The 26681-nt window shown below is 34.1% G+C and overlaps 5 protein-coding genes across 7 annotated transcripts; 3 read left to right on the top strand and 2 right to left on the bottom strand.

The window, feature by feature from the left end:
* Window positions 1-23: 23 nt before the first annotated feature.
* Window positions 24-1659, top strand: LOC120335515 (EF-hand calcium-binding domain-containing protein 11-like). 2 transcript variants are annotated; one of them, XM_039403029.2, is made up of 5 exons: window positions 24-261; window positions 377-472; window positions 545-593; window positions 922-1023; window positions 1155-1411. In XM_039403029.2, exons 1-5 carry the CDS (start codon window positions 190-192, stop codon window positions 1277-1279), a joined length of 444 nt encoding a protein of 147 aa, XP_039258963.2. In that variant the 5' UTR covers window positions 24-189; the 3' UTR covers window positions 1280-1411. The 2 variants fall into 2 exon arrangements, with proteins under 2 accessions (XP_039258963.2, XP_039258962.2); XM_039403028.2 differs by lacking the exon at window positions 1155-1411 and adding an exon at window positions 1454-1659 and having other exon boundaries at window positions 31-261.
* LOC120335513 (hormone-sensitive lipase-like) lies at window positions 1594-10770 on the bottom strand. Of its 2 annotated transcripts, XM_078119817.1 has the most exons (12): window positions 10538-10770; window positions 9579-9811; window positions 8553-8665; window positions 7856-7970; window positions 7670-7785; window positions 7197-7376; window positions 6509-6655; window positions 5600-5744; window positions 4612-4781; window positions 4234-4387; window positions 3611-3810; window positions 1594-2860 (listed from the first exon to the last, which is right to left on the bottom strand). In XM_078119817.1, exons 1-12 carry the CDS (start codon window positions 10726-10728, stop codon window positions 2660-2662), a joined length of 1965 nt encoding a protein of 654 aa, XP_077975943.1. In that variant the 5' UTR covers window positions 10729-10770; the 3' UTR covers window positions 1594-2659. The 2 variants fall into 2 exon arrangements, with proteins under 2 accessions (XP_077975943.1, XP_077975941.1); XM_078119815.1 differs by having other exon boundaries at window positions 3611-4387.
* Window positions 10538-13196, bottom strand: LOC120335974 (BAG family molecular chaperone regulator 1-like). Its single transcript, XM_078119821.1, has one exon. It carries the CDS (start codon window positions 12263-12265, stop codon window positions 11702-11704), a length of 564 nt encoding a protein of 187 aa, XP_077975947.1. The 5' UTR covers window positions 12266-13196; the 3' UTR covers window positions 10538-11701.
* Window positions 13197-15753: 2557 nt separating this feature from the next.
* On the top strand, window positions 15754-18529 carry LOC120336507 (tropomyosin-like). Its single transcript, XM_039404199.2, has 8 exons — window positions 15754-16003; window positions 16082-16207; window positions 16411-16568; window positions 16820-16913; window positions 17215-17285; window positions 17830-17968; window positions 18136-18205; window positions 18307-18529. The coding sequence occupies exons 1-8, from the start codon at window positions 15890-15892 to the stop codon at window positions 18390-18392; spliced, it is 858 nt and encodes a 285-aa protein (XP_039260133.1). The 5' UTR covers window positions 15754-15889; the 3' UTR covers window positions 18393-18529.
* A 1563-nt stretch (window positions 18530-20092) lies between these two features.
* LOC120336506 (tropomyosin-like) lies at window positions 20093-22339 on the top strand. The gene is made up of 7 exons (XM_039404198.2): window positions 20093-20271; window positions 20385-20510; window positions 20823-21074; window positions 21302-21372; window positions 21636-21774; window positions 21897-21966; window positions 22154-22339. The coding sequence occupies exons 1-7, from the start codon at window positions 20158-20160 to the stop codon at window positions 22237-22239; spliced, it is 858 nt and encodes a 285-aa protein (XP_039260132.1). The 5' UTR covers window positions 20093-20157; the 3' UTR covers window positions 22240-22339.
* The last annotated feature ends 4342 nt before the right edge of the window (window positions 22340-26681 follow it).

Here is a 26681-nt window from a genome sequence, read left to right as displayed (position 1 = left end):
TTTATTTTTAAAATCTTTAATGTACATTTACGTTATTATTAAATTTTGTTCCTTCTTCAATTCTTGAAAATAGCCTAGCTCATTTATATTTTTCTGACAAAAAAAGAAAAACACCAAGTACATAAATAGCGTTAGTGCTGGTGTACAACAAAAAATTACAATCTCAGTAGATGGGATTCATGCCAGTAAATGAATGATTACAGTGGAACATCGCTTTACAGGCAGACTATTTCAGACGAGGACGAGGCAAGAGTGTTGCAGGTAATCTTATTTAACTTTTACAAAACTCTCATAACTTCGAATTAGTATTGCTTTAGACATCCAAATATATTGATGAATATAAATCTTCAATGCTAGGGATTGTATTTTGTTTCAGATTTTTAAAGAATGTGACTCTAATCAAAAAGGACATCTTTCAAAAGAGGACATTAAAGTTGCAGTTCTATCCATCTTTGGATACAAACCATCAAAAGTAAGTTATGCATCTAGAAAATTTTGATTATAATATGCTGTATATCAAATATGAACCAAACTTTTTTTTCAGTATGAAGTGGAACAACTCATGGGAGCAGGAAAAAAAGATGAACGTCAGGGTCGTATTGTTTATTATTTAAGTTTGTGTTTGCTTGGAGAATAAATCACAAGCTGATTCATGACGATAATAATTTAAAATTCAAATAATTTGATAGTCAGTGAAAATTCTGAAAATGTTTTCATCATTCATAAATATCTTTATACAATGTGAAATTGTTTAATAAGGCTGCAAGCATTGGAAAAATTTCAAGCAAGTTTGTGATATTAAATTGATTCATCAGTGTCATAATCTGATATATACGTCTCTGAAGTCTCACAGTTATCTTGGTATGGCAACATTCTCACATCCAATACCAAATATTACTAATGTTTTCCATATAATTTCAGGACTTAATCTTGAAAGATTTCAAAGTTTGATGTTTGCTAAGCTTTCATTGGAAGATCCAGATCAAGAATGTAGACGAATATTCAATGCCTTCGATATAGACTGTAATTATTTTTATTATATTCAAGTTCAATATGCTACAGCTGCTTTTGGAATAATATTTTCATATATATCCAAAGGGAGGGCAAAGTTGATAAGACGGCTTTATCATATGGTGTACCTCTTGTATTGTCAGGCGTGGGACAAGTGGAGAAAGCCATAACCGACCAGTGGTTAAGTGAGCCACCCTATGGCAGCATTGAGTCCAGCAATTGCTCGCACATAGATATCCCTCGCAGGATGCAAACCTATATAGGATAATCGGAGATGCAGTGCACCAACCACATAAGAATTTTCACTACAAATACTCGTATACTGCCAGTTTGATGATGACCAGCGCATGGAATAATTTGTGCTCCAGGAATCTGACCATGGATCGCTAGGGAGGACTTCATAGTTGTTACTGTATCAAATATTTTTTTATGTGTATACCAGGCAAGGGTTTTCTGACACTAGAAGATGTCAAGCGTGCTTATCAAACTACAGCTCCAAACCTCTCTGAAAGTGCCATCATATCATGTTTTCAAAACCTTGATAAAGATCGTGATGGGAGAATAAGTTATAGAGACTTTGAACATTGCATGAAATACAACACTTTTTATTGAGATATATATATTAATTATTATTGTTGAACATAAAAAGGCGATTTGCATGTGTGAAAGATTTATATATATATACAGAGCAGGCATTGTCATGGTAATATTGAAGGCACCCTGCATACTTTCTCTTTAAAAATGTAAATATGAAAAATTGTCCATTGTATGGTAGCCAAAACCTGTTTTGAGATCAGGTAGTCTCTTGTATCGAACTCGCTAACAACAGGCTATTTCAGAAAATGTATCCACATCAATGACATGAATACCAAATATAATAACTTTAGAGATGGGTGCACGTTACCTATTGGCTGCGATGGTCTAAGGTCTGAAAACAAGAATGGGTTTTCAGGAACCCCTGAATCCCACCATTGCCTACTTACCTAATGATGGAGAAAGAAAAGGATTTGAAGATTTGTAATAAGCAAAGTATTATTCACAACATGTAGACTTGGGATGAGATTCTAAACATATTGAATGAAGATAATTGAATAACTACTTATCAAAAAGCATGTGGAAATATAATTTGGACTGGTCAGCTATTAAAAGTATATTCTCATCTGATTTTATATCGACCAGTCTTGATCATGAGACTCCTGTCAAATCAAAATTGAATTTACACACAACTCGCACCATGATAAGCAACACACTTAGCACTTCTAAACATAGTATAATACTGCATCACTAGTTCTGAAAATATGACATTAAAAAGTATAGAAAAATGACAAATCTCACAGTTCAATTAACAAAGTGATTACAGAAGTGCAAGCATAGATTCTACAACAAGTAAACGATCGAAACAGTGCGAAAATAAAAAATCTTCCTTGTTTGCATATCCAGCCTCAAGTCAGTTTTATAGTATGAAATTTTTCTTGGCTCTGTTCAGAAACCATGCTATGAATTGCAGTTTTACCATTATATTGTAGCGTTACGTTTACAGAGGTACAATGAAAAAAAAAAAACGCAAACAAGAAGACTTATAAAGCAGTTTTGTGTGTTGTCAACAACACTTAGTAAGCATCCACATGAAGTACTGAACTTGATAATCTCAGACGGCACTTCCTAAAATTTTACTCTTCAATAACTCAAGACACATTTTTGAAGCTTCTTTTGTTTCTCTACACATTTGAAGACTCAAAAATCCATGAGGAAGACCACGCACTACATGAAACTGGTGCTGATGTCCTATTTTATGTAATCTTCTTGCTAATGTTACAGAATCGTCAAACAGAGGGTCAAGTTCACATCCCTGAAAAAACATAGATTGATACTTAGTTGAAATAGCTTATAATATCAGATACAGTTTTGTAAAAATATACCAGCTGCAATAAGATAGGATTTACATATTTATACCGGGGGAGAGGGAAATTGATAATGCAGCTATATCATATGGTTAACCATGGTCTCCTGTCCGGTTACCAGTCAATGTCGATATGTCTTTAGTTGGTCAGGTATTTTGTTTTTGAAGCATGGACTTGATGGTGAAGGAAGCCATAACAACCATCCTACGTATCCCTAATGCTTGGCATGAGGCGCCGCGACGCCGAGCCAATGGTATCATATTTAGACACAAAGCAAGTAAAAAGAATGTGTATACGATAATTCATACTTCCATATTTGCCCGGACATAAGTGCACTGCAAAGGTTTTGTAACTGTTAACATGCTCGGTCCCACAAACAAGAAAATTCAGGCAGGTGAACATTTTTTCACAAAATAGAATTTGTGTAGAAGATTTGAAAGCAAAACACCTTTTAATCCTAAACCATTCATTTGAAACTGGCTGGTCCATTAGTTTACGAGACACAAATTACTGGCCCAAAAACAATTAACCAGATGATCTCTATGCCCAATTAGTGTCAAAAGTGAAACAAAGGGTATTTAAAACAAACTAGATCTTAATATTTTCGAAAATGCGATTTCGGCACATATGAACTTCATATAACCAAATCTTCTAGTCTACCCCAGCTTAGAATAAATCTGATTAAACCTCGCACTCACCACTATATCCAAATAAGGAAGACTTCGAAGCATTTCATCAGGAGCTAGTGCGGGAGATATGTAAGGATTTTTAACAAGAGCAGTGTGATGCACTTTCGTTCTTTCACCAAAATATCGACTCTTGAGAGGAGAGAAGTTATTGGCAAGCTTGATTTTGAAATGAGCTTCAACCAGATCACCAGAGGTGCTAGCTGTTGACCCTTTGCGAATAAAAATACCATTATTATTGGTAGATGAAGCACTAGTAACACTATTCTCTCCTAAAGTATATTCAGTACTATCGTCAAGGTCATCTGCAGGATTATCAATCGATACCATGTCAAATTCATCATCCCAAAACGTGTCGGCTTTTTCAGTTTTGGTTTCGGGTGTCAATAGAGTGCTAAATCTACGACCCATGTCTTTAAAAAAGTTGGTAATGGACGGACGTTGTTGCGAGGATGCTTCAGGTTTGTACTCGCTTTCGTGCATAAAAATTTCATCGTCCCACCATGTTTCAGCTTCTGGTTCAGCTGGTCCCCCTAAACGCCCTAAACCATCCCCTACGTCTTGCAGGAAGGTTGTTATCACTGAATTATCGGTTACTGATTGTTTGCGTGAAGAAAGTATAGAACTACTACTACATGATTCTGTGTGATCCCCATCATTGTCTACATTGCCATCAGTCGGAGAAAGTTTGTGCTCTGTTGTGTTGTAAGCAACTTTTTCAGTTTTGAATCCAGTATACGCACAGAGGCAAGAACAAAGCATGCAATGAGGTAAAAGAGGATCCATGACCTAAAAATTATTAATCAGTTAATAATAAACTCCACAGAATTAATAACATGTATTGCGGCTCCCTAATGAATGCAATGTACCATATCAATTTATAAAAATTTGCACAAAGTAAACTCGAAAGCTGTCTGTTACAATTTGTTACTGATGCTATCTGCAACCTTATTAATAAATGCAATTTTGAATAAAACAACTTGATACAAATTCTAGACAAAGAAGTTATTTACCGCTAATAATCTTGATGGAGAGGCGGAGTATCGTACAACAGCTGACGGATACATAACTAGCATTGCATCAGGTATCTTAATCCCATATGCAGCAGCTCTCATTGCAACAGACAACACAAGGTTTCCACCAGCTGAATCACCAGCAAAAATTACTTTTTCTGCAGTAGTACCTGGACATTGGAGAGAAGTGTATGAGTCATTATCAGTTGATTTCGTGACCTTTTCTTGCTTTAAACGAGGATTTCTCACAGAGCGGTTTTCTGGGGGCCGCAAGTCGAGACATCAGCAGCTATCATTTGCAATGACCCCATTAATTTAAAGTTAATTACCTGTGGTTTTTTTATTTCTTCTACCATAATGCATTTAATCATTTACTGGCTCTTTATTAGTGAATGCGGCGCATAAAATAAGCAATGGAAATTCTCCAAAACAAAACATATTTATTATTTTTGTTTTAGAGGAGCACGAAGCCACGGAGGGTTGCGACTGAGATTGTTTGAAAGACAAGATTGATCATATTTTGTAGGCGCTTCCAATGAAATGTTAACTATAAAAATTTAGCAATGTACTCCCATGTTGGAATATAATGATGACCATTTCGGGTCGGTTCATGGTCTTATTTAAAGCTTTTTTGTAATAGACATTCAAAAATGCTGGTTTTGTATTAATCACAATATGCATGTAGATAAAAACATGTTTTCCTGGTAGAGCAGGCATTGTTATAACTCCACCCTGCATACTAATGTACAATTGGAACATTTACATAAAATCACAGTAATGACGCTGCCCGATGCACTAACACAATTTTATTACCTTCATAAAAAGCAAAGTTTTTATGAGCCTTTCTGGTAAGCTCACTAAATCAATATTGGTATAACCAAAATACAGCTTGAAATATTCATGATCGTTGAATAGTGAACCAATTTTATTGATCATTAGACACACAATTGTACATAATTCACATTAAAAAAAAAGGTTTTTGATTTACCTAGCAACTCTGCATTTTTCAAAGCCCATGCATAAGCATAGAAACATTCCTCAAAAGCCTCGGGAAATGGTGCATCAGGTGCAAGACTATAATCCACAGAGAATATCGGACAATCCAATTCCTTTGACCATTCTCTCAGGACAACCTGTTTTTACCAAGAAAATTATATTAATATTGATATCAATTGAATACATTAAAAAAAATTTTGAAGTGAGAATATCAATTTTTTTTAACGTAAAGATCTCAGTTTTAAATCATTCTTCAAAATTGTAAGGGCTCATTTGAAGCCTATTTTCCTACTTAAAATTCAAATGAGTTGGCAAATCAATATGACATCCAGCCTAAGAACGAATGTTCACAAAGACAATAAAACGGTATAAGGGTGAAAATAATTTATATAATTATTAAGAGATTGCCATGACCTCACTTATATCAAGAGTCATGAGTGGTATTTGTGCACTCACAATTTCGTAGAATTTCAAAAGCTGGTAGTTGATACAATACTTTTACATAATAAATAAATTTCATACAGATACTAATAAAGAGTATACGTTTTTGACTATTTGCATCTTATGAATTGAGTATATTATCAACTTGAAATGTATTCGGTGTGTGGACAACTTTAATTTAATATGAAAAACTTCTATATGACACCAAGGACAAAGTTCTAAAATAGGCTACTTCTGTAAGGTTAATAAACCACGTCATCAAATAATAATACAGCTGTTACAGACATTAGCTCACACTGTCAATGAAGTGAGAAATGTGTTAATCAATTTACAAGAAAAAACACACCCAGAAATGACACTTTATGTTCTCGCTGAACTTTGGTCAAGCCTGATTTAAACTCTTATTCATACATAACTGAAACAAGAGAACATAGGCCTAAATAGTCAACAAGTAATTCACCTCATATGACTTAGATGTGAGAGCAATAAATCCACCTCCGTGACAGAAAAACAACAATGTTTTTGACCTTGGTTTGTGTTTTGCTTTCAATAAAACTTTTGATTTATCGAGTCCCATATCTGGTATGCTAGGTGAATCTGGTGAATCCTGTAGAAAAAGTTAATATTTAGTAGGTTTTTCATGAAATCGACAAATTCCGCATATAAATTTATAAACATTGTTTTTCTGAATGGCTTTCAACATAGCTTTAAATACGACCATGAATTTTCTAAAATATTGTTCATAATGAAAAAGAAAATTGTTGAGAGACATAGAAAACAGGAATGTCAAAAAAAAAATCAAATATCAAATACATTCAAAATTTATTTTGGCAATAATTCAAATTACTTCCAGTGTTTGGGTCAAACCTTCATTTGGCTTTTGATACTATAAAAAAATAGTTTCTAAACTATCCAGAAAACGATTTTAGCAAATTGCTTTTGAGGATTACAATTCTCGGATTATGACCTAATTTGAAAAATAATGGATATTTCCTATCCAAATATACCACTTTAGAATGTATTCGGAATAGTAAATTATTCAATTTCATCCATCCCTGATAGTGACGAACACATGAACAATGTAAGAGATGAATGAACTTTAAATATTTTTTTAGAATTGATTCCGTTTTTATTAATAATTCAGTTACCTGTCCCTCCCTTAGCACAGCTGATATTAAACGAGCTTTTACATGTCTCCCATGTCCTATGCAAGAAGTTCTGTTGATCTCAACCATATGTCCTTCTGTTGTCTCCAATTCGAAAACTTTTGGAGGAAGATTGAAAATTCTGTTCACACGAACTGTGTCCCCGACAAGATTCGGCAATAACTGTAATCAAGTGGTAAACAAAAAATTAATCAAGACGATTACCCCAACATTAATAAGACGATTAGTGCTGAAAATGTTTAAATACAAGTATCAAAATAATTCAGAATAACTAAAACTGAGTAATATCTGTGATGATTTTCATATCACAATTCGCATACTTTGAAATAAATCATTATTTTACTGTAAATGGTATAAATCATATCATATTACAAAAAAGTAGAAATTGAATTAGCCAGGAAACGGCTTTTTAAAACCTATTTTTAATTTGAAACATATTCTATAGTCCGACTCACCACACCAACTCCCATTTCCGGAAGTGAGAAAAATGCTTTAAAAAAAGGTGCCTCAGCTTCACTGTATATTTTTTCAATTTGTCTTCCTCTTACACTAGGGCTAACAACGTATTTACCTGAAAAAAAAAATGGTCACTTTACAGATTTGTTATAAGTAAAATGATGTAAAAATTTATTAAAATTTACCAGAATTAAACAGTGATTTTGTTGTCTGCCAGACAGTCGAATGCTGAACGATATCATTGTATGATGCTGTGAACATGGAAAGAGCTTGAATGATTGGTTGGATTCCAGGATAAAACTGAAAAATTTAATATAAATTGGATAGATTTAAAAAATACGTTATAGACAGTGGTATGATCCAGGAGGTTCACATGGGTCTGTTATTGGAATGTCGAAATAAACATTGAATCCATTTTAGCTTTAAAAGTGAGACGACCACAGCAAATGGGGAACGTGCACCACAGCTGGAGACTGTTATATTCGGCGTTTCGAAAATTATGTATTAGGTTTACGTAAAGTACCATGTTAGTGTAGCTATGTAGTGACATAAGCTACATGGTAAATATGTTTAAGTTGAGTTTATCATGTACGTTCTTGTATTGTTGTATATTGTTATATATTGTATCTTGTATTGTATTGATAAGAAAATTCAATATCCAGTGAATTTAATGTTTTCCAGTGTTTGCCATCTTAAAACATATTCAATTAATTATTGTAATGTAATGTACACAATATTTTCAAATGCCTTTTTACAAAACAATATTACAATCATAAATGATACTTGTTTTACTAGATGACGACTGGCATATGGGTATCCATACCAACAGAAATACACAATATACAGACAGCAGCACCACAAAAATAATTGATAATATTGTACCTGAAATCCTTGAACATGGCTATAGAAGCAAGATTTGGCCATGATTTCACAATCATGCATGATATCATCTGATTCTTGTTCAGTTGCAAATAATGATCCATCTTCACTGTGACCTGAGAATATAAATAATGCAAGGATGCAATAATACAGATATCAGCAATATAAGATAAATGCAATAGAAAATATATAGTTATGTTTGTAATGGGGAACAACAGAGACTTCCACACCAAAATATTTAGTATTTTCCAGATTCTTTACATATTCAGAAAATATGAAAGAAATACTAGAGCGAAAAAATTCCCTACGGATAACATTGTCAAACTTTGCATATTTGTGCTCTTAAATTACAAGCATATATTTCAATTGCTAGAACTGACATGAGTATAAATTATCCTGAACATTGTCAAATCAATCTTTAAAATTTGAGGGAAGTGATGTTTTTGTGAGCATATATACTTGGCACCGGTTCGAAACAAATATTCAAAATTCATTATATGCGATATAAAATTTTAATTTAGAATATAAATAAGATAAATAGGGATTTTGAGCAAGTCACACAAGTAGATCAATACGTAACACACAGAAAACAATAACCTTTATATTCAATTAAGTCCTTTTAGATATTATCAACATGAAGATAATATAGTAGTTTATGTTAATTTTCAACATGAACTTACATCTAATTTTAAATGTATTCGATATTCCATATTCGAAACTATTTTATCCCAATGTATTTCGAATAGTGAGATTCGGTCTTGGCCATCCCTACTTGGCATAATCTACATTTCCTTTCAATTATATAGTAAATCTTTTTGATTGAGTGTTAATCAATAAAAAACATCTTTATTAAGGTATGGCATGAAACACAAATCGTCAATGTCAACATGAGACAAATTTGAAGTATTAAAATATAAGTACATGCTCATCGCATTAAGCAACTTCGGGAAGAACTCGGCAAGTGAAATTGCATATGGTATATAATTAATATCAATGAAAACTAGAAAGACAATACTATAAAAACCATACCTATCAAAATTTGTGCATATCCAAAAAGAGCCCTCATCTGATGTAGATTTTGAGCCAGTACTCGTAATTTATCACTGTATTGGTTTGCTCGGAAGAATACATTTTTTCTTTCTCTGCAAATTGTTTGTAAATGTCCAACAATAAGATGACAAAGTGAATCGAGTAATGCAAGTAAACTTCGATATCCATTTGCCTTTATATGTGGCGAAGCATCATATTTGTGAGCCACTTTGCTGTGAATTATGATAAAAACAAATGAAATAAAAATGGGTATAAAATGCAGTTTGAAGTTATCCATTTTATTACTCATGTAACTATAAGCCACTGGATTTCCATGATGATGAGAGCTATTCATATGCAAATTGAAAATGTAGGGAAAACTGTGCTCGGGACATCAGTTCGATTGTATTATGAATTTTGAAAAAGGAAGTATCATTGTAATTTTGGCAGCAAAGTTGTTTACAATGGGTTTAGTGTGCAAAATCCAAAATAAGTTTATTCGAGTTTGAACTGACCAAATATTCAAATAAAAAATCATATGTTCGATATATATTTATTCATATCCCGATTTCTTTACTGAGTGATGCTATTTCACACACAGTAAAACCAAAATAGATTAATAAAGTTATTTAGCAAATCACCGTTGTTTAAACATAGCATTAAGCTGTCTAATTAACCTGGGGTCGGCTACAGAGTTGAATAATAATTTTTAAATCGATTCTGCATAGAAAAGAATGGAATTTTTTGAATGGCATAGAAAGGTATACTATAAAATGGTCAGTGTTTCAGAATTTGTAAAATGAGTAACAAAATATGGACGCATAAAACCACAACATATTTTATTGATAAATATAAACTCAAAAATGACGATACAGTAATAATTTGAACAGAAAGACCCAAAACTGCAATTACCTCTAAATTTATAAACATTGCACAAAATGACATTCTAGAAAACCTACCCTACTAATCCAATGGCAATTGGTCGAATATGTATCGCATTATTATGAATACTTTTCAGACTTTGAACGAACGAATGTGATGTTTTTGAATCCTCTTTTTGGAACAATGCCATACAGTCATCCAACAAAGGACTTAACAAATCGTAAATATCATCACTTGCCATCCTGTCGTTACAGCCTTTATATATCATACATTTTAATCTATTTGTTATCTAAAAGTCATCTAAATAGCAACATATGATAATAGAATAATACAGCAGCGAAAATCAATAATTGCCTTTACTATAATTAAAACAGAACAATACTGAACTTGAGGGAAAACAATCATTCCAGAAAATTTTTGCAATTGATATCCTATGATCTAGTGAAACTGAGGACGTGCTTTGCTTATAAATCCCTAAATAATGGGGCCAATTCGAGGCCGAAATGTGAAAATAGTTGAAATTTCGGATTCAAATCCACCAACATCGAAAAGAGGGCCGAATGAAATAGGCAGGCCATGTCGAACTTTCTAACTATAGTAGCTCCCTCCGTAGCAGTGGCTGCTTGTGTGAGCCTTGCTCAGAGTAAAACATGCATTGCATACAAAAAAGCCTGCTTCGCTACTACCACAATACCATATGATGGTTCATACAGAAAAATGCTTTCTGATAATTGATGGGGTCCCATGTAGTTTCGTACCCAACATACTTCCAGTGGGCGTAGCATGACAATTTTTCACGTATCAATCCTAACACCCATCTGACTACACCATCCAAAAATTATGTCATTACGACGTCACAGTGACGTAATAGAGACCTTCAAACTATACGAACTGCCATCCAAGACGCGCAAACGAGCACCCGAAATCGAACAGTTATTTCTCTCGTTTTCTTGTCGCAACGATTCCAATAGGAGAGAGATCGATAATGTCAGTCAGTTCTTTATCGTCAGCGCATATGCTATTTCGGGCGATCGTACGTATATTTGGCAAGCTCTATGACGTGATTGTGATATCATAGTGACGTAATTTTTGGATGGCATAGTCAGATGGGGGTTAGGATTGACATATCAAAAAATTTTTATGCTACGCCCGCTAGAAGTACTTGAGGTACGAAACTACACGAGACCCAATTGATGAATATACCTCAGTATGTTTCACCAATAAAAACATTTGACTGTTTATCAACTGTTGGCTGTTGATAAGTTATCAGATATAATATCACATTTATCTAAAATTGATTGAATTTTGTTTATCAAACTTTTCTTTTTTAACCGAGCATCTTTAAACTTTTCGTCAATTTTCATTCCATCTAAAAATTCCATAGCTTGCATTCCATCTTCCGTATATTTCAAAAGAATTTTTTGAAGACGTTCAATTGATTTTGAAAGTAATGACTTCTCCATAAATCCTTTTTTAACACTGTCGATATCAGAATTCAATTCCGCAACACTTGAATTCATTTTTTCAACGGTTTTCTCTGTCTCTCCCAATTTTTTTAAAATACTTTCTTCTTCAGGATCATGCCTCTGACCAATAACCATAATTTTCGAATTATTTTTTATTTTAAATTCTTTTAATAACTTAACGTTGTCTTTTGAAATGGCAACTCCTTTATATATAAGTTTTTGGTTGAAATTGGGAATCTGTGTTTTTTCTGTAACGAGTGTCATCAATTCATCAACAGTTGAATCATCTTCAACATGAACTAGATGTTTAGTAGCACCATGAACTAATATTAGATCCATTTTTATTTTATTGCTACTGAAATTTTTATGCTATTTAACGAAGCAACAAATGAATATGATTTCAGAACTATAATCCAGTGTTGGGAGATGTAATGCTATTTGTAATATAGAGAAAAACTTGTAAAATAGAACACCAAGTACAACTTCCAGACTTCATAACATTTTATGAACTACTGAACTATAGTAATCGTGTAAATCAGTGATTTTCAGCCTTTTTGGTTGAGCGGAACTTCAATAAAAGGTTTCGGACACTCGGCGAACTAGGTCTGTATCTAACTCTCGGATTTGAATGTAAAATTATAGAACTACTGGACAGTCAGACAGTACAGCAGTACTAGCAGAACCCTAAGACTACAGGACTAGGGTGCCACGAAACTCGGCTAAAAACCACTGCTCTGAAGTATCGTACAAAAATAAAGTTTGACTAAATATCATTTTCCCACTAAATCACAATAAAATTTGAAGTAGGCTATTTTAGTATTCGGTTAAATGCTGAAATGAGTTTTGCAACAAAGACTCTCTGCCAAGAGTCCCTGCTTCTCTATATTTTTTTGTTATCTATCGGTTCAGCAGTTATTGGGTAAGTCCAAGCCTTATTACTGTATTACCAGAATACTGTGGTGGCCGCAACACATCAACAGACAACAGTGATGCAAGTTAATGTCTGTGGCGCACACACTACTCACCTTTAAGCTTCTCTAATTTATTTCCATGGATTGTCAACGGGATTTACTTCCTCGTTAACCATATACCGTAACGCAACAATAAGTTCATAACAATAGAACATCAGCGATCTTACTGTCTATACTCTATATATTTATTTGATATCTCTGTATCTACCACATACCTACCAGCCTGCGCTTGTTCTTCAACGCTCACGTCGTGTAAACAAACGAATTGCGCAACAGTCTGAACAAAATGAGCGAGAATACTTTCTCACTTGCCATCGGTCATCATTCGTACAGAACCTTTTCAAGAAACTTTCCTCGCAGAAGAATGATTTACTGATTGTTATTAGTTGGCGAATCGATAAATGTCCCTTTTTCTTATAATCACCCGATTAATTTGAATGAACTTTGTAAATTTTCGAAAAATGTAGGTCGTTCGTGGAAATTCGATATTAATGTTGGAAGCATTGGAACGGATACAATGATTCTGCCCTGGGATGGTGGATTTCAATTTCTAAAATATGGTAGACCATAAAATTCTTAAGATTGGACTCTTTCAACTCTTGATAATTTCAACTTCAGTGCAAGCAGGGCTGGAGAGCTGGTTCGAAATCATATTGGCTCCATCTCACATTATGTTCAAACTGTTGCCCCAGTTCAGGCGCTTCATTTTTCTATGTTCAAATGACTCTTTAACATTAAACAAGGATCCACTGAAAGGCACTGAATAGCTTTCCAATTTGCCTAAGATTTTAACATAGTTTATTATAAACACCACACCATCACAGCACTATTTTTTTAGTTGGTCAACACCCAAAAGCACCTCTTTCAACAAGTTTTATCAGTCATTTAATGTTCGAACAAAGTCTTCATTCAAGCGACCTGTTTTTTCTAATCACAATTTTCCTTTACCATTTGCAGTGTTATTCCTACAATCACTTCATTTTCTTGTTACACATAAAAACGATGTTTTTTATCTGTATGACCCCTCTTTAAAATAAACTCATTGTTGTCACTGTTATTCATAAATTTATTTATTTGAAGTTATTGCCCGATTCTGTATCGTGTATTTTTGTTTTATTGTGTTATTTGACTATTTTCACGTTTTTAACTTTTCTTTAAGTTATGTCCGTCCTCCAGGTCCTCTGTGTTTTGTGTTTGTTCGTTTGTTATTGTTTTTGTTTCGTTTTATACCGACCGAAATAAAATTGATTGATTGATTGATGTACGGTGCCGCTTGCCAAAGTAAACATCTGCGACTTTTTAGCGGCGTGTCCAATGACTCCAATGTGATCAAACTCGCATATATTGGTGTAATATTAAAACGAGAATATCGCTCGGAGACCGAAGACTTATCGATCGAAACTGCGGTTTCAAACATGACTCTATAGCGACACCGCGTGTCCAATCACTAATTATTAAATAACTCGCTAATTATACGACATAATTCATAAATCTATAGTGACACCGCGTGTCTTATCACTAATTAAATATTAACTAATTGATAACGCTAATTATACGACATAATTCATCCAAAATCAATAGGCTTCTGGTCCGAGATATGATGAATGCACATACAAAATTTGGAGCAGATTCAACCTCGCCTTCGTGAGATATCGCGTTCATCTAACAGACAAACAGACAAATACCTATCGACATACTTACCGATCGTGTCAAAGATAAATAAAGCACAACCGGTGTATAGCAAAACGATATAATTTGCCGACGTTTCGAATTTCTATTCAGAAAAACTTCAGGGCATGATATGAAGAGTACACTATCGCATATATATAGAGTAGAAAAATAAAAAGATAGTAAAAATTAAACGGCGTGAAAAACTGAAAAAAAGGGGACAATATGATAATAGATCCGAGTGCATCCGAGTAGATCCGAGTGCATCCGAGTTACTTACCGATCCTAAGATCGATAGGTAAGAAGGGCGCTTCAGAAGTGCGTGTACCAATATGGAGGTAACTAATTTTGTTTGCTTACTTTACATCAAGCTGTGTGAATAAACTGAAGCCTATGGGAATGGGGTATATTCATTTAGCTAACACAGACAGTCCCCGAACTCGTAATAGAACTAAAATAAGGAACATCGGAATAAAATTATGGCCTAACCTGGTACACACACTACGGGAGTACCAAAATAAGAGGTTAGGACATGACAGCGAAATCTTTCATTTGATAGCCTTTCCAAAGTTGCAAAAGCTTGTTTACCTTCCTCCGGGTCCTCAGTAGCTCATCAACATATAGGGGTTGGTATTTAGTAGCCTAGAACTCACGTAGCGATATTTTTATCCTATATTGATCGATGCCAAGCATATATGCTGTGGGCGTAGAATTTCCCCGTGACTTTCCACATAATTAGCCCGAAGTGATTTCTCTTTTTCATCATTTTTATTTTCAAAATTTAGCATGCGAAAGGCTGATGAAAAGTATTTAACACAATTGTCCGAGCATCAGCAAATCTACACAGCACTTCCATCTCATTTACCACATAATGGCCAAAATTTTCAACATGGAAATTTACCCCTAACATCAATTTAGTCAGATTGTTTCAATTGTGAAATTGTTCAAATCCCCTTCAGCGACATACCGTAGGCGTGGCCATAGTTATAAATAACATTCGATTAGAAATGAAGGCCGTCGAAATCATTCTGGCTTCTTCCCTTCTTCTCTTTACAATGTCCGAATGACGTTTGCTATACTGGCGTTATCTTTCTAACTACGCATTACATTTATGCTTATCCTGGTTAAAATCTGTTATTTGTCACAATTCGATAATTACTTTGACAGTGGCTGGGATAAGACGACCGTATCTTGTGCAATGGTCTCCTGGTATAATATCTTTGCGGCGCCCTCATAGCAGGAAGGTTTTCATTTTCGGAAGCTTATAGATTATAAAAGTGGAAATATTTAGTAAAACGATTTTCTGAGCCCAAAAACAAATATTATGGAGTCCATTAAACACAAAATGGAAGGCCTGATTAAGGATCGCGAAGATGCAATAACGAAAGCTATTGAAATGGAAAAGGAAAAGACTGATATGGAAGATAGAGCTAAAGAGGTAGACCTACGTATCAGTTTGAATCAAAATGAATATTTATTTTTCGAACAAGAAAATTAAAATATCTTCCATGTGCAGCTTGAAGGTGAGATTACCGCCATTACGAAGAAAATCATTACTCTTGAAGATGAACTTGATAAAGTAACAGAAAAAAATCGAAAATCTCTGGAAAGTGTGGAAACCGCAGCAAAAGCAGCATCAGACGTGAGTCATTCGTTAAAAATGAATATATACGATTATATATATATATATATTATGTTACTACTGTTTAAAAACATCACAACTTGGAAGCAAAAATGTGTTTGAAAATGTGTACATTAAATATTTACAGTATCAAACTATGCCGTATGAATGATACATATATATATTAAAAAAGATAACAATGAACAATTTTGATTGTATCTTAGTTTGAACTTGAAGTCAACGCACAAACCAGGAGAATGCAACTGCTTGAAGAAGAAATGTCCAGAGTCAATGATCGACTCAGTGAAACGGTGGCAAAATTGGAAGTTGCTGAAAAAGCTGCCGAGGAAAGTGAATTGGGAAGGAAAGCTATTGAATCAAGGTTTACTTAACTAGAAGTACTATAGGATCAAATTGAGTACTGTTCACATCACCAATACAAGAAATCATAGCAATTAATGGGTGTTGGCATAACCTGAAGTTTCTATTCTGTCCCCGCCATAGTTATATGTAATATTGAACGCGAAGATAGAAGCCCAAACTATCCCAAACTTTCTTATGCCAATAATAGCTATATATATTAGTTTGGAATACAGTTGACTGAACAAGTTTGTACATTACATTGTACGCCAGATCTTTCAAAGATGAAGAAACATTGGAGCTGCAAGAAATTCAACTACGAGATGCGAAAACAATTGCAGAAGATGCTGACAGGAAATATGATGAAGTATACATACAAAACTATCTATAAATATGTTATAATATAGGCAGCCCGCAATTCTTTAAACTTGCTACATCTGATAGGCCTACACGAAAAATATATATATAGATTAAATATTTATTTTAAAAATGATTTTCAGTCAATATAACTTATTGACGCTGGTATAGTTCCGAGGCCGTATTATTTATAAAAACCAAAAAAATATAGCGAACGGTAAAACTGGTCTCAAACTTTACCAAATGCCGTTTGGCAAAACATAGTTTCGTGTATCTGATTGTTTAAATCTCAATATTTATTTCGTATTTAGGTTCTCAGAAAGCTTCATATGGTGGAAAATGATTTGGAAAGAGTTATTGATCGAGCTGAAGAAGACGAAACGTAAGTATGAAATTAATTTAATTTACCAAAGATTTGAAAATATATAGTTAACGCATATACTTCAAACTACAATAAGTAAGAATCATACTTAGGTTATGTACATTGTAAATATCTGCTCTTTTGTGTCGATTGGAATTATCAATCTAAACGATGTAGCTGACACGAAATGTACGAATTACGAAGAGGAATTTCAAAAACGTTCCACCGTAGGATAGGACAGGATTTGCATATTTATCCCGGGGGAAAGGACAGCCGAGAAGGGGGGTTTAATCATATGACGAACCACGGCCTCTTGTAAATATATAAGTTGTTGAACACCTTCGCTACAAGTTAGGCACCGTATAATCACTCAATATGTAGAATGCTACTAGGTATTACACGCTGTATATAATTCTCGATACTGTATACCTATATATACGATAACAAGCTAGTCCGAATGGTTTACTTGTGATGTTGTACAGTTAAGTATAGGAAAATTTAACGACATAGCGTTGGTTATGCGCAATCATTAACCATACGACGGAATACGACGTTTCTTTTTTAGGAAAGTGAAACAGACAGAAGAACAATTGAGGGCGATGCAAGAAAAACTAAAACGGATGGAAAATGAGGCAGTTAGGAACTCACAACAAGAAGATACATATGAAGACGAAATGAGAATTCTGTCGGAGAAACTGAAAAATGTGAGTAGTTATATATATATGTGGATATGCTGAATATGATAGCGACGAAGATAACACCAGATACAGATACTATACTTCTGAGAGGTTTTGCTTCAGTTTTATGTCTGATACTTTTTTGGATTTGTTTATTTTCAAGGAGTTATTGAATCCATTTTTCTCATTCACAGGCCGAAACAAGAGCTGAATTTGCTGAACGCACTGTCGACAAACTGGAAAAAACTATCGATTCTTTAGAAGGTAACGTGACATTTGTCCTGTCACTTGGTGTTAAATTCTATAAAGCAATGAATAGGTTTTTATTTTACCATGTGATATTGTATTTTTTGTTTATATTTCAGATCAACTGTTAGCCGAAAAACTATCATACAAAGGAATCAGTGAAAAACTTGACCAGACTCTTGGCGACATGATCACTCTGAAGTAAAACGAAGCATAGAACGATTTCCAAACAGGAAATAAAACGGCATTTTTATTTCTAATTGCTTGTTTATGTATACATTTATATTATGAAAATGGATATCAAAAGATTGCATGACCATATTAAATTTCACAAATATCTCATCATTTCTCTCTATTTAAATTGTTTTGGATGTCACATTATTCACATCACCAACACAAGTATATATATGGAATTGAAGAAAGGGTCCTTCTTATTATCGATTGACAGGAAAATTTGACTTTGCAACTGAAGGATGAAAGAAATTCAGTTCCTACCCGGAAATACAAATATTCAGTTTATGAAAATTCTATCATTGGCAAGAGTTATTTCTAGTCCAGTTCCGGAAACTCCAACTAGTGAAGTATTACATTGAAATAATAATAAAAACGACAGACTTCGACTACACGACCTTGCTAGTTTTGGTGGATTTTGTGAGATAGTGTATATAAATTAGGTTGTAAATAAAATGTGTTTTGAAATTGGCTGATTCAAATCCACGCCGACCTAATTGAGTCCACGGGACTTCACCCCCGCGCTTGTAAAATGCTTTGCGCTTTCATAACAAAATCTAAATTGGAGATCTTCTGTATTAAATATATTTAGGCACCCGTTGCAAATCCGTGTTTTAAATTTGATTGTTCTTATCGTGTTTGGTACTGTATTATGTTTCTTACGTACACAGTGCTTTAATTTAGTGATGTAAAACTGAAAATATCTCCAACGCGATTTAAATCACGCAAAAACATGCATACACATTTGATAGAAAACAAATGGATGCAAAGTATTTCCGATGATTTAGAAGTGGACCAAGTTTTTGCAATCACTAATGAAGCAAGAGCTGGTATTGCCTAAAAGTGATGCCTACAGATTTAGATAAAATATAATGCACTACCAAAATTCTGACGAAAATATTACAGCGAAAGGTTTTTTGTTTGATTTGCGACACGTAACGACAAGTTACAATTAAAGAACACATGTGCTCATGTTATTTTAAATATATATGAATATACGCTTAATTCAACGACCAGCTTTCCGGAGTGTGCCCAAAATAATATTTCAAAAATGATATACGGTGGTATACATGTATAAATGGTATACAGTATATATTAAAATTATGGAAATCGTGATTTATATTTTCGCGTGAGATAAATTTTTGTAAAATTTCATAAACAGTCAAGGTTGTTATAGTGCGTGTCCCAATGAATCAAGGACTGTTATTCAAAATACAAATAGGTGACGCAGTAAATCTCAAAACGTTTCATCGGATTCGTGGTACAGTATATTCAAACTTCCGTGCGTCAGGAGAAGTATAATGATCTTTTAAAAATAGACAATCGCTTTATAATATATATACTACTTCTCTATACATCGTTATGATTCTACAGTTTGTGTAAGATTATTGAATTAATATTTTAATATAATATATTTCATGAAGGTCAGTGACATACTCTTAAATTAGAAATTAACCACGATCGTCTGCCAACTTTTTTATGTTCGGTGAATAGCATTTCAATAAGTTGTGTAGAATGATAATGGGCGAAAACAAATGAATGAACAGATGTTAGCGCTAAGGTAGCACGAAACTACTGCTTGCGTATTTCACACTTCGCGTTTGGTGATAATGCGCTGTTCCAAAAGCGCGGCCATCAGTATATAAACCCGCTCTCAGTCGATAAAGATATATCATTTCTTCCTTCGCCATCCGGTATCGAATTTCTTTGTTGTGTAATTCACTAAACCCTAAAACAAAATGGAATCCATCAAGCACAAAATGGAAGGATTAATCCGTGAAAAGGACGAAGCTGTCGAAAAAGCAGTCAACCAAGAAAACGAAAAGAAAGATTTGGAAAACAAAGCCAAAGAGGTAAGTTAGGCATTGAATCTAATGTAAACTCAGAATTTTAGAAAATGTCTTATCAATTTTGAAAACAATAAATTCATACGATTTTGTTTATGAATTAAAAACTTGTTTTACAGCTTGAATCTGAAATCAACGCCATCACCCGCAAAATCACCAATCTTGAAGATGAACTTGACAAAGTTATGGAACAGAACAGAGAATCACTGGAAAAAGTCGAAACTGCTTCAAAAGTTGCCACTGATGTGAGTAAAATTCAAACCTTTTATCCGGAATATGTATAAAGACATGTAAAGCCGTGTAAAATATGTGAAACCAAATATATACAGCAAAAGATACAAAAATTTGTTAACGCTTCCTAAAATATTACAGCATATATTTACTAGGCTTATTACGTTATCTTTGGTTACGTTGGTTGTTCTGTTTTTACAATGGCCACAAGAAGATATGAGAGTGAATAAATAAAATTATAAAAATACAATTTAATTTACTGTCAGAATCCAAATATCGAGCAGCAACGTTTTTCATGATTTAATCCTTTCAATTTGGTTTTGCAGTCTGAATTGGAAGTGAACGCACAAACTCGTCGTATGCAACTTCTTGAAGAAGAATTAGCCAGAGTAACTGAACGATTGAACGAAACCCTCACTAAACTTGAAACTGCTGAGAAGGCAGCCGAAGAAAGTGAACGTGGCCGAAAACTTATTGAAAGCAGATCATTCAAGGATGAAGAAACTTTGGAATTACAAGAAATTCAACTTCGTGATGCTAAAGCTATTGCTGAAGATGCTGACAGAAAATATGAAGAGGTGAGAACATAGGCTACTACGTATCATCACATATTGTAATCTAAACGTGACAAATTTAGCGCAGTTCACAGAATATTAGAAGTTAATGCGATAGTCATTTGTACTTGGGCTAACAAATACAATGATTCTCAATGATATATAAGTAGACGATGATAGTGTGTAAAATCTTTAACACTTCTCAGAAATAGTTTGAATAATAATATATATTACCCGAATCTATATTTTAGGTCGGCAGAAAACTTCGCATGGTTGAAAACGATTTGGAACGTGTTACCGACCGTGCCGAAGAACATGAGACGTGAGTAATCAAATTTTATTTCATGATTGTAATTAAATGATAGACAATGAAAAAGGATAAACAATTGGTAATTTATACTAATTCGTACATTTTGACATCGGGGACCATTTTATTACACATCTACTTTCAGGGAAATAGCAAATTTTGATCGTTCAGGCAAAATATTCTTTCAAGAATTTTTCGATTATTCAAACGAAGGCTGTTTATCGCCCTATATCTAGTTCTCCTGACCGCAAATGTGAATATTTAAATTCTTGTTACAGTAAAGTGAAGCACACTGACGAACAATTGAAAGGACTTCAAGAAACTTTGAGAAACATGGAATCAATCTCTGTCAAAAATTCTGAGCAAGAAGATAAATATGAAGAAGAAATTCGTGTTCTTTCAGAAAAATTGAAGAACGTAAGTTTAAGACATTTCATAATGATCCGAAAAACTCAAAATATTTGACAATACAACGATTTGTAACTTGTATAATTTTGTTGCAAATTGATAAATAAAAGTTGATGTAAATATTTATTTAGGCTGAAACCAGAGCTGAATTTGCTGAAAGAACTGTCGACAAGTTGGAAAAGACCATCGATTATCTTGAAGGTACGTCATCTGTGATTGATTTCCTAATTCCAATCTATGATTTTGTTACTTATTCAGTCGAAAAAGTCGAACTTATACTTACTACTAAATTCGAAATAGGCTGTGGAGATTTTCATTATAAATAAATTTAACACACTCAAACGCAAGGCGATTACTTATATTAATTTATTTCTTTATTATTCTTCAGATCAACTCTACGCCGAGAAATTGTCGTACAAAGGCATCAGCGAAAAACTGGACCAGACTCTTACCGACATGGTTTCCCTTCATTAAATTTAATGATTCTCGTCGAAAAATTATTCTACCATTTCTGTTTGTTTATTAGGCCATTCAGTGTATCTTCTAATATTTTGAAATAAAAAAGCATATAGAGCTCGTCTTGTCAACTTTTGTTTATGTTCGTCAATAAGTTGTGTCAAATGATAATGGACGAAAACAAATGAATGAACAGTTAGCGCTATGGCAGTATATAGTGAAAGACAACCCTATCTGCGTGTTCTTACCCCCGCGTTATTAAACACCCGTTAGCGGAGTAAACCACAACTGACTCCTTCAGAGGTCAATAAGAAGCACACAATAGATTGAATGCCAAATGTTCGTATATTGTAAAGTTGCACAATCGAATTGATCCAAAAAACTGATAACGAAACACACTTAAACCTTACTACGTATATGCGATGAAACCAAATTTCTAACTAACAAAGAACGAACGAATACTTGAGCGAGGGAAAATATCATAAAGAAAATGAATTAGAGCAGCGGCCTTGTTTCAGGCAAATAACATGCACTATTAACAATAAGTTGTGAAAATATTGAAACATACAGTACTCAGTAACTATCCTTATGTACTCTTGCTACAACAATTCCCTCGACAATGAAAAAAATTAGCTTGTCAATTTTTAAATTTTGTAAGGCCTGCTAATAAAGATTCCTGATTGCATTATAAGTCGTAACTAGGGATGTAAGTTTCGAATATTTTTTTTTTTCGAGTCGAATTTCGAATCACAATGTTCCGATTCGAATATTTCCGAATCTGATTCTATTTAGTTTATCAGCATATTATCGTTGAATTTCTTCAAATTTGAAAGAAATATATATAGTATAAATTTTGTTAAAATAACAATATTGAGCTTAAAGTATTAAGAAAGTTACTAGAAAAACACATTGCATGGATGTATCAACTACCAAATATATTACGGCTGAGATTTATTTTTTGTTACATAAAGGTATACTCAGTTACATATTTACTCACATACAATTATGTTTGCAAATAATACCGGGTATATAGCGATTGTTTCTTCTAAAATTGATCTTTAAAATTCATCCAAATGATAAACGCTAGTTAGTACCGTATGCGCCATGATTTTGAAAGAAGCAATGATAACGAGGGAAGCATCGCAGACATGTTTTTAATAAGGTATAAAGCGATGATGTTTTATTATAATAATATTATGTAGATAATTTGAAGAAACGTATAAAATATTTGTGAAACTTTGTAACATTTTAGGTAGTCGGACAAAATTGAGCGAAACCATTGGTCCCTCGAAAGCTGCCACCAATATCAAATATAACGACTCTGGGAGTGTCACGGCTTTGGAAAGCTGTGGACGTAAGGATAATAAACGCTTTTGGTTATGGAGGCGTTATAAAGGCGGCGCCGTTGTGTCGTGCAAAATTGCCGTGTGTTATCTATTGAATTTTTTTTTTAAATAGAATCAAGCCCCATTTTCTTAAATTGCTTCTAATCGATTCGAATTGGCGTTGATTCGAATCGCTTCGATTCGAAATTCTGAAACTTACATCCCTAGTCGTAACTGTTTTCCATGTATGAGTGTATTTAATTTTGCATCAAAGTCGCCGATGACCAACTAATGAAACGAAACAGGACAACCGATTTGATTGAGAATACCGCCAGTTGAAGGCAATATCCTTTGCGATGATATCTACAAACGTTTTAAAAATCTTCGACAACACCCAGAACTAAGCCATCGCATTTAAACAATCGACTTCTTTCTGCTTTGAAAAATAATGAACGTAATAATTGATTTGAAGGATAATATCGACGTTAAGATTTTGTTTTTTGAGGGCACTCCTCGAAGCTATGAAAACTTTTCCAACTCTCGGAATTTCCAATATGAAAAGATTGCCCGACGAGTTGTAATGTAGCAAACGTTCGGTAGCGATGTGTTTCGGAAAGTCGCGAGCTCTACAAGCTTTCGTATCTCCAACGCTCCAAACATATGTGAAAGCGCTTTTGCGACAGAAACCCGTGTTCGGTTCGGTTCCATTACTTTTGAACCCACGACAATTGCACCTACATATACTATTGCACCTATGGAAATTGTTTTTGTTTTACGGATATTTGAACCCATACTAACCCTAACTAATGTGTTTTAGCACCCGCATATAGATTGAACCCGCGGATATACACATGGGTTCAAATGTACGGTCACCGTTCGGTTCACATCGGCTTAGATCAGCTAGAGGAGAATGCAGTTTTCGTGTCATGTGTTGAAGTAGGACCCTTTTACGTGGGCCACGAGTATTTGTATTCGACTTAGTTTTCCAATGATGCTGCAATAGATGATTTGGTCGACTTGAGAGAATAAAGTGGATGTTTCATTGACGATCGTCAAACAATAGGGCGTTAAATGCTGCTTCTTGGTGTAATAAATCGGCTTGCGTATATTATATGCTCAGCAAAATTGATTTGGTATATTATCAATATTATTTTCCGCGTAGCTTGCTTTGACGATGTCGATAAAAACATTCGCAAATCCAGTAATAATATGAAGTTGTCTTGGTAATTTTGAATTTCTCTGAGGCGGATTGATCTGCTGGAGTCCATATCTCCGCATTCGGTTGACACACAAAATATTTAGTTATTTTAGTTGTAATATATAAGTTGATAATGAGACACAAATTCAAAGAATTTGGGCGTTGATGTTTGACAAAGAAAAGTTTTGTATATATACGCGAATTGTTGAATTCGGGCGTTGAAGCTTGAAAATAAAAATACACGAGCGTGAACTCGGGCGTTAAACCTAAGGAGTTGAAGTTGAGTTAGTTCTGTCTGATCGTAGGAGGTCCTGGTACAGATTCTTCGTTTTAGGTCAAAATCTGAAACGTTCTGATCTTCTCGACTGCTTATTTGATTGACATACTGCCTGAGATCGAAGATTGATTTTTTGCTTAATTCCTGAAAAGTTGACGTATTGCCCATTGACTCGATTAGTGGTGAATTTCTGTCCCATTTTGATTGAGGAAATTCCAGTTGTTGAATTGAAATTGATTGCTTATTGATCACGAACGGGCATCGCCATAAATATAGGGAAAGACAACCCTACATGCGTGTTCGCATTCCCTTGTCATTGAATTCACACACGTTATGGAATGTTACCCCGATCTGGATTCCGTCATAGGTAATAAAGCACACAAAATATTGAATGCCGAATGTTTGTATATTGAAAGTTTCACAATCCAATCCGAATACAGATAAATTGAAAACACTTAACCCTTAAAGGTGGGTTATCACGCAAACATTTTTGTGGAAAATTTGATTCTATATATTTTTTTAAGAATTTTAACGTTTACCGCTTGCATAATATGGACTTAGTTTTCTACTTATGAATTTTTAAAAACCGCTTCAACGAAAATCGACCCAGGTTCGGAAACGGCCTTGATGACGTAGTAGTGAGAACTCATTCCAGAAATTAGATCCTTCGCCATTGGCGAGTAAGGTGTGCAACCTCTGTTTTTGGCGTTTAAATCTAGTTTCTAATCGCGTAGTTTAATAAAGATTGAAACTATAATGTATTGTTAAGCATAAATGCTAATGCATAAGAAGTTCTGAAGGTGAGGGGATCAAGCCACGGTGTTTTATGTAATGATCGTACCGGTACTGATCGCCCGTCAGAAGGCTTTGAAGAACTGATCCTAGAGTAAGTATTTACCACTTTATTTCGTTGATCGACTGTTGGATAAAATATTTAGTCAAAGCATGATGGTACCCAGTCACACTTTTGTATGAACCAAATACAAATCGCCAATTTGTACATTAACCAAAAGAGTGATAGTCTACTACCGGTACCAGATAAACGTAGAATCCCAATAATGGTTCAGTTTTTTTTTTATATTCATTTCACATTATTATGCAACAAAACACTGTTTTATGTTGAACCTTGCTAAACTGTCTGGTGATAATATCCTGATCTTTTTTTTTTATGTCAGTTCTATCAATTTAATTTGTATACTTCGTTTTCCAGTGCACACTGCTATTAACAACACAGCCCAGCTGTTATCGATCAACTATTGGAGATTCGTGACAACACATTTATTGGCATGAATGAATTACATATGATGAAAACTTGTAATAAAATGTTAAAAATAAATAAAAACTGATTTGAATGACTGCGTGAGGTATTGTTTTTTCGGGCTGTGGGTAGAAGTTTGCATGGATTCCAACATAATTTTAAGGCTGAAACGGTCCTTCGACTTAGAGGTTTTCTTTTAGTTCCATGGAGAGACATCAGAAAAGGTTACTTGCAAAAATTTTCTCTATAGTTTTCTGCTTCAAGACAGATCCATCCCTGTGAAATCTGCTGTAACCACCAACTACACATTCCATACGTTACGGTAGTGTTCGCGCATATACCGGTACAGTCAGTTAGTTTATATATACCGAAAATATAATAAAAAGACTAGTTATATGATCA

This window comes from Styela clava, chromosome 2 (genome assembly GCF_964204865.1).
Source record: "Styela clava chromosome 2, kaStyClav1.hap1.2, whole genome shotgun sequence".
Classification (NCBI taxonomy): Eukaryota; Metazoa; Chordata; class Ascidiacea; order Stolidobranchia; family Styelidae; genus Styela; species Styela clava.
Note: the sequence above shows the minus strand (reverse complement) of the source record. Positions and strands in the feature narration are given on the sequence as shown.

Coding starts and splice junctions, on each gene's coding strand:
- LOC120336507 (XM_039404199.2), top strand. CDS start 15,890: ATGGAGTCCATTAAACACAAAATGGAAGGCCTGATTAAGGATCGCGAA. Junction 16,569..16,819: donor AGGAAAGCTATTGAATCAAG/GTTTACTTAACT, acceptor ATTGTACGCCAG/ATCTTTCAAAGATGAAGAAA. Junction 16,914..17,214: donor CTGACAGGAAATATGATGAA/GTATACATACAA, acceptor TTTCGTATTTAG/GTTCTCAGAAAGCTTCATAT.
- LOC120336506 (XM_039404198.2), top strand. CDS start 20,158: ATGGAATCCATCAAGCACAAAATGGAAGGATTAATCCGTGAAAAGGAC. Junction 21,075..21,301: donor CTGACAGAAAATATGAAGAG/GTGAGAACATAG, acceptor TCTATATTTTAG/GTCGGCAGAAAACTTCGCAT. Junction 21,967..22,153: donor GACCATCGATTATCTTGAAG/GTACGTCATCTG, acceptor ATTATTCTTCAG/ATCAACTCTACGCCGAGAAA.
- LOC120335974 (XM_078119821.1), bottom strand. CDS start 12,265: ATGGATCTAATATTAGTTCATGGTGCTACTAAACATCTAGTTCATGTT.
- LOC120335515 (XM_039403028.2), top strand. CDS start 190: ATGAATGATTACAGTGGAACATCGCTTTACAGGCAGACTATTTCAGAC. Junction 473..544: donor TTGGATACAAACCATCAAAA/GTAAGTTATGCA, acceptor CTTTTTTTTCAG/TATGAAGTGGAACAACTCAT. Junction 594..921: donor AAAAAAAGATGAACGTCAGG/GTCGTATTGTTT, acceptor ATATAATTTCAG/GACTTAATCTTGAAAGATTT.
- LOC120335513 (XM_078119815.1), bottom strand. CDS start 10,728: ATGATATATAAAGGCTGTAACGACAGGATGGCAAGTGATGATATTTAC. Junction 7,786..7,855: donor AAAATCACTGTTTAATTCTG/GTAAATTTTAAT, acceptor TTTTTTTTTCAG/GTAAATACGTTGTTAGCCCT. Junction 7,377..7,669: donor CGGAAATGGGAGTTGGTGTG/GTGAGTCGGACT, acceptor ACTTGATTACAG/TTATTGCCGAATCTTGTCGG.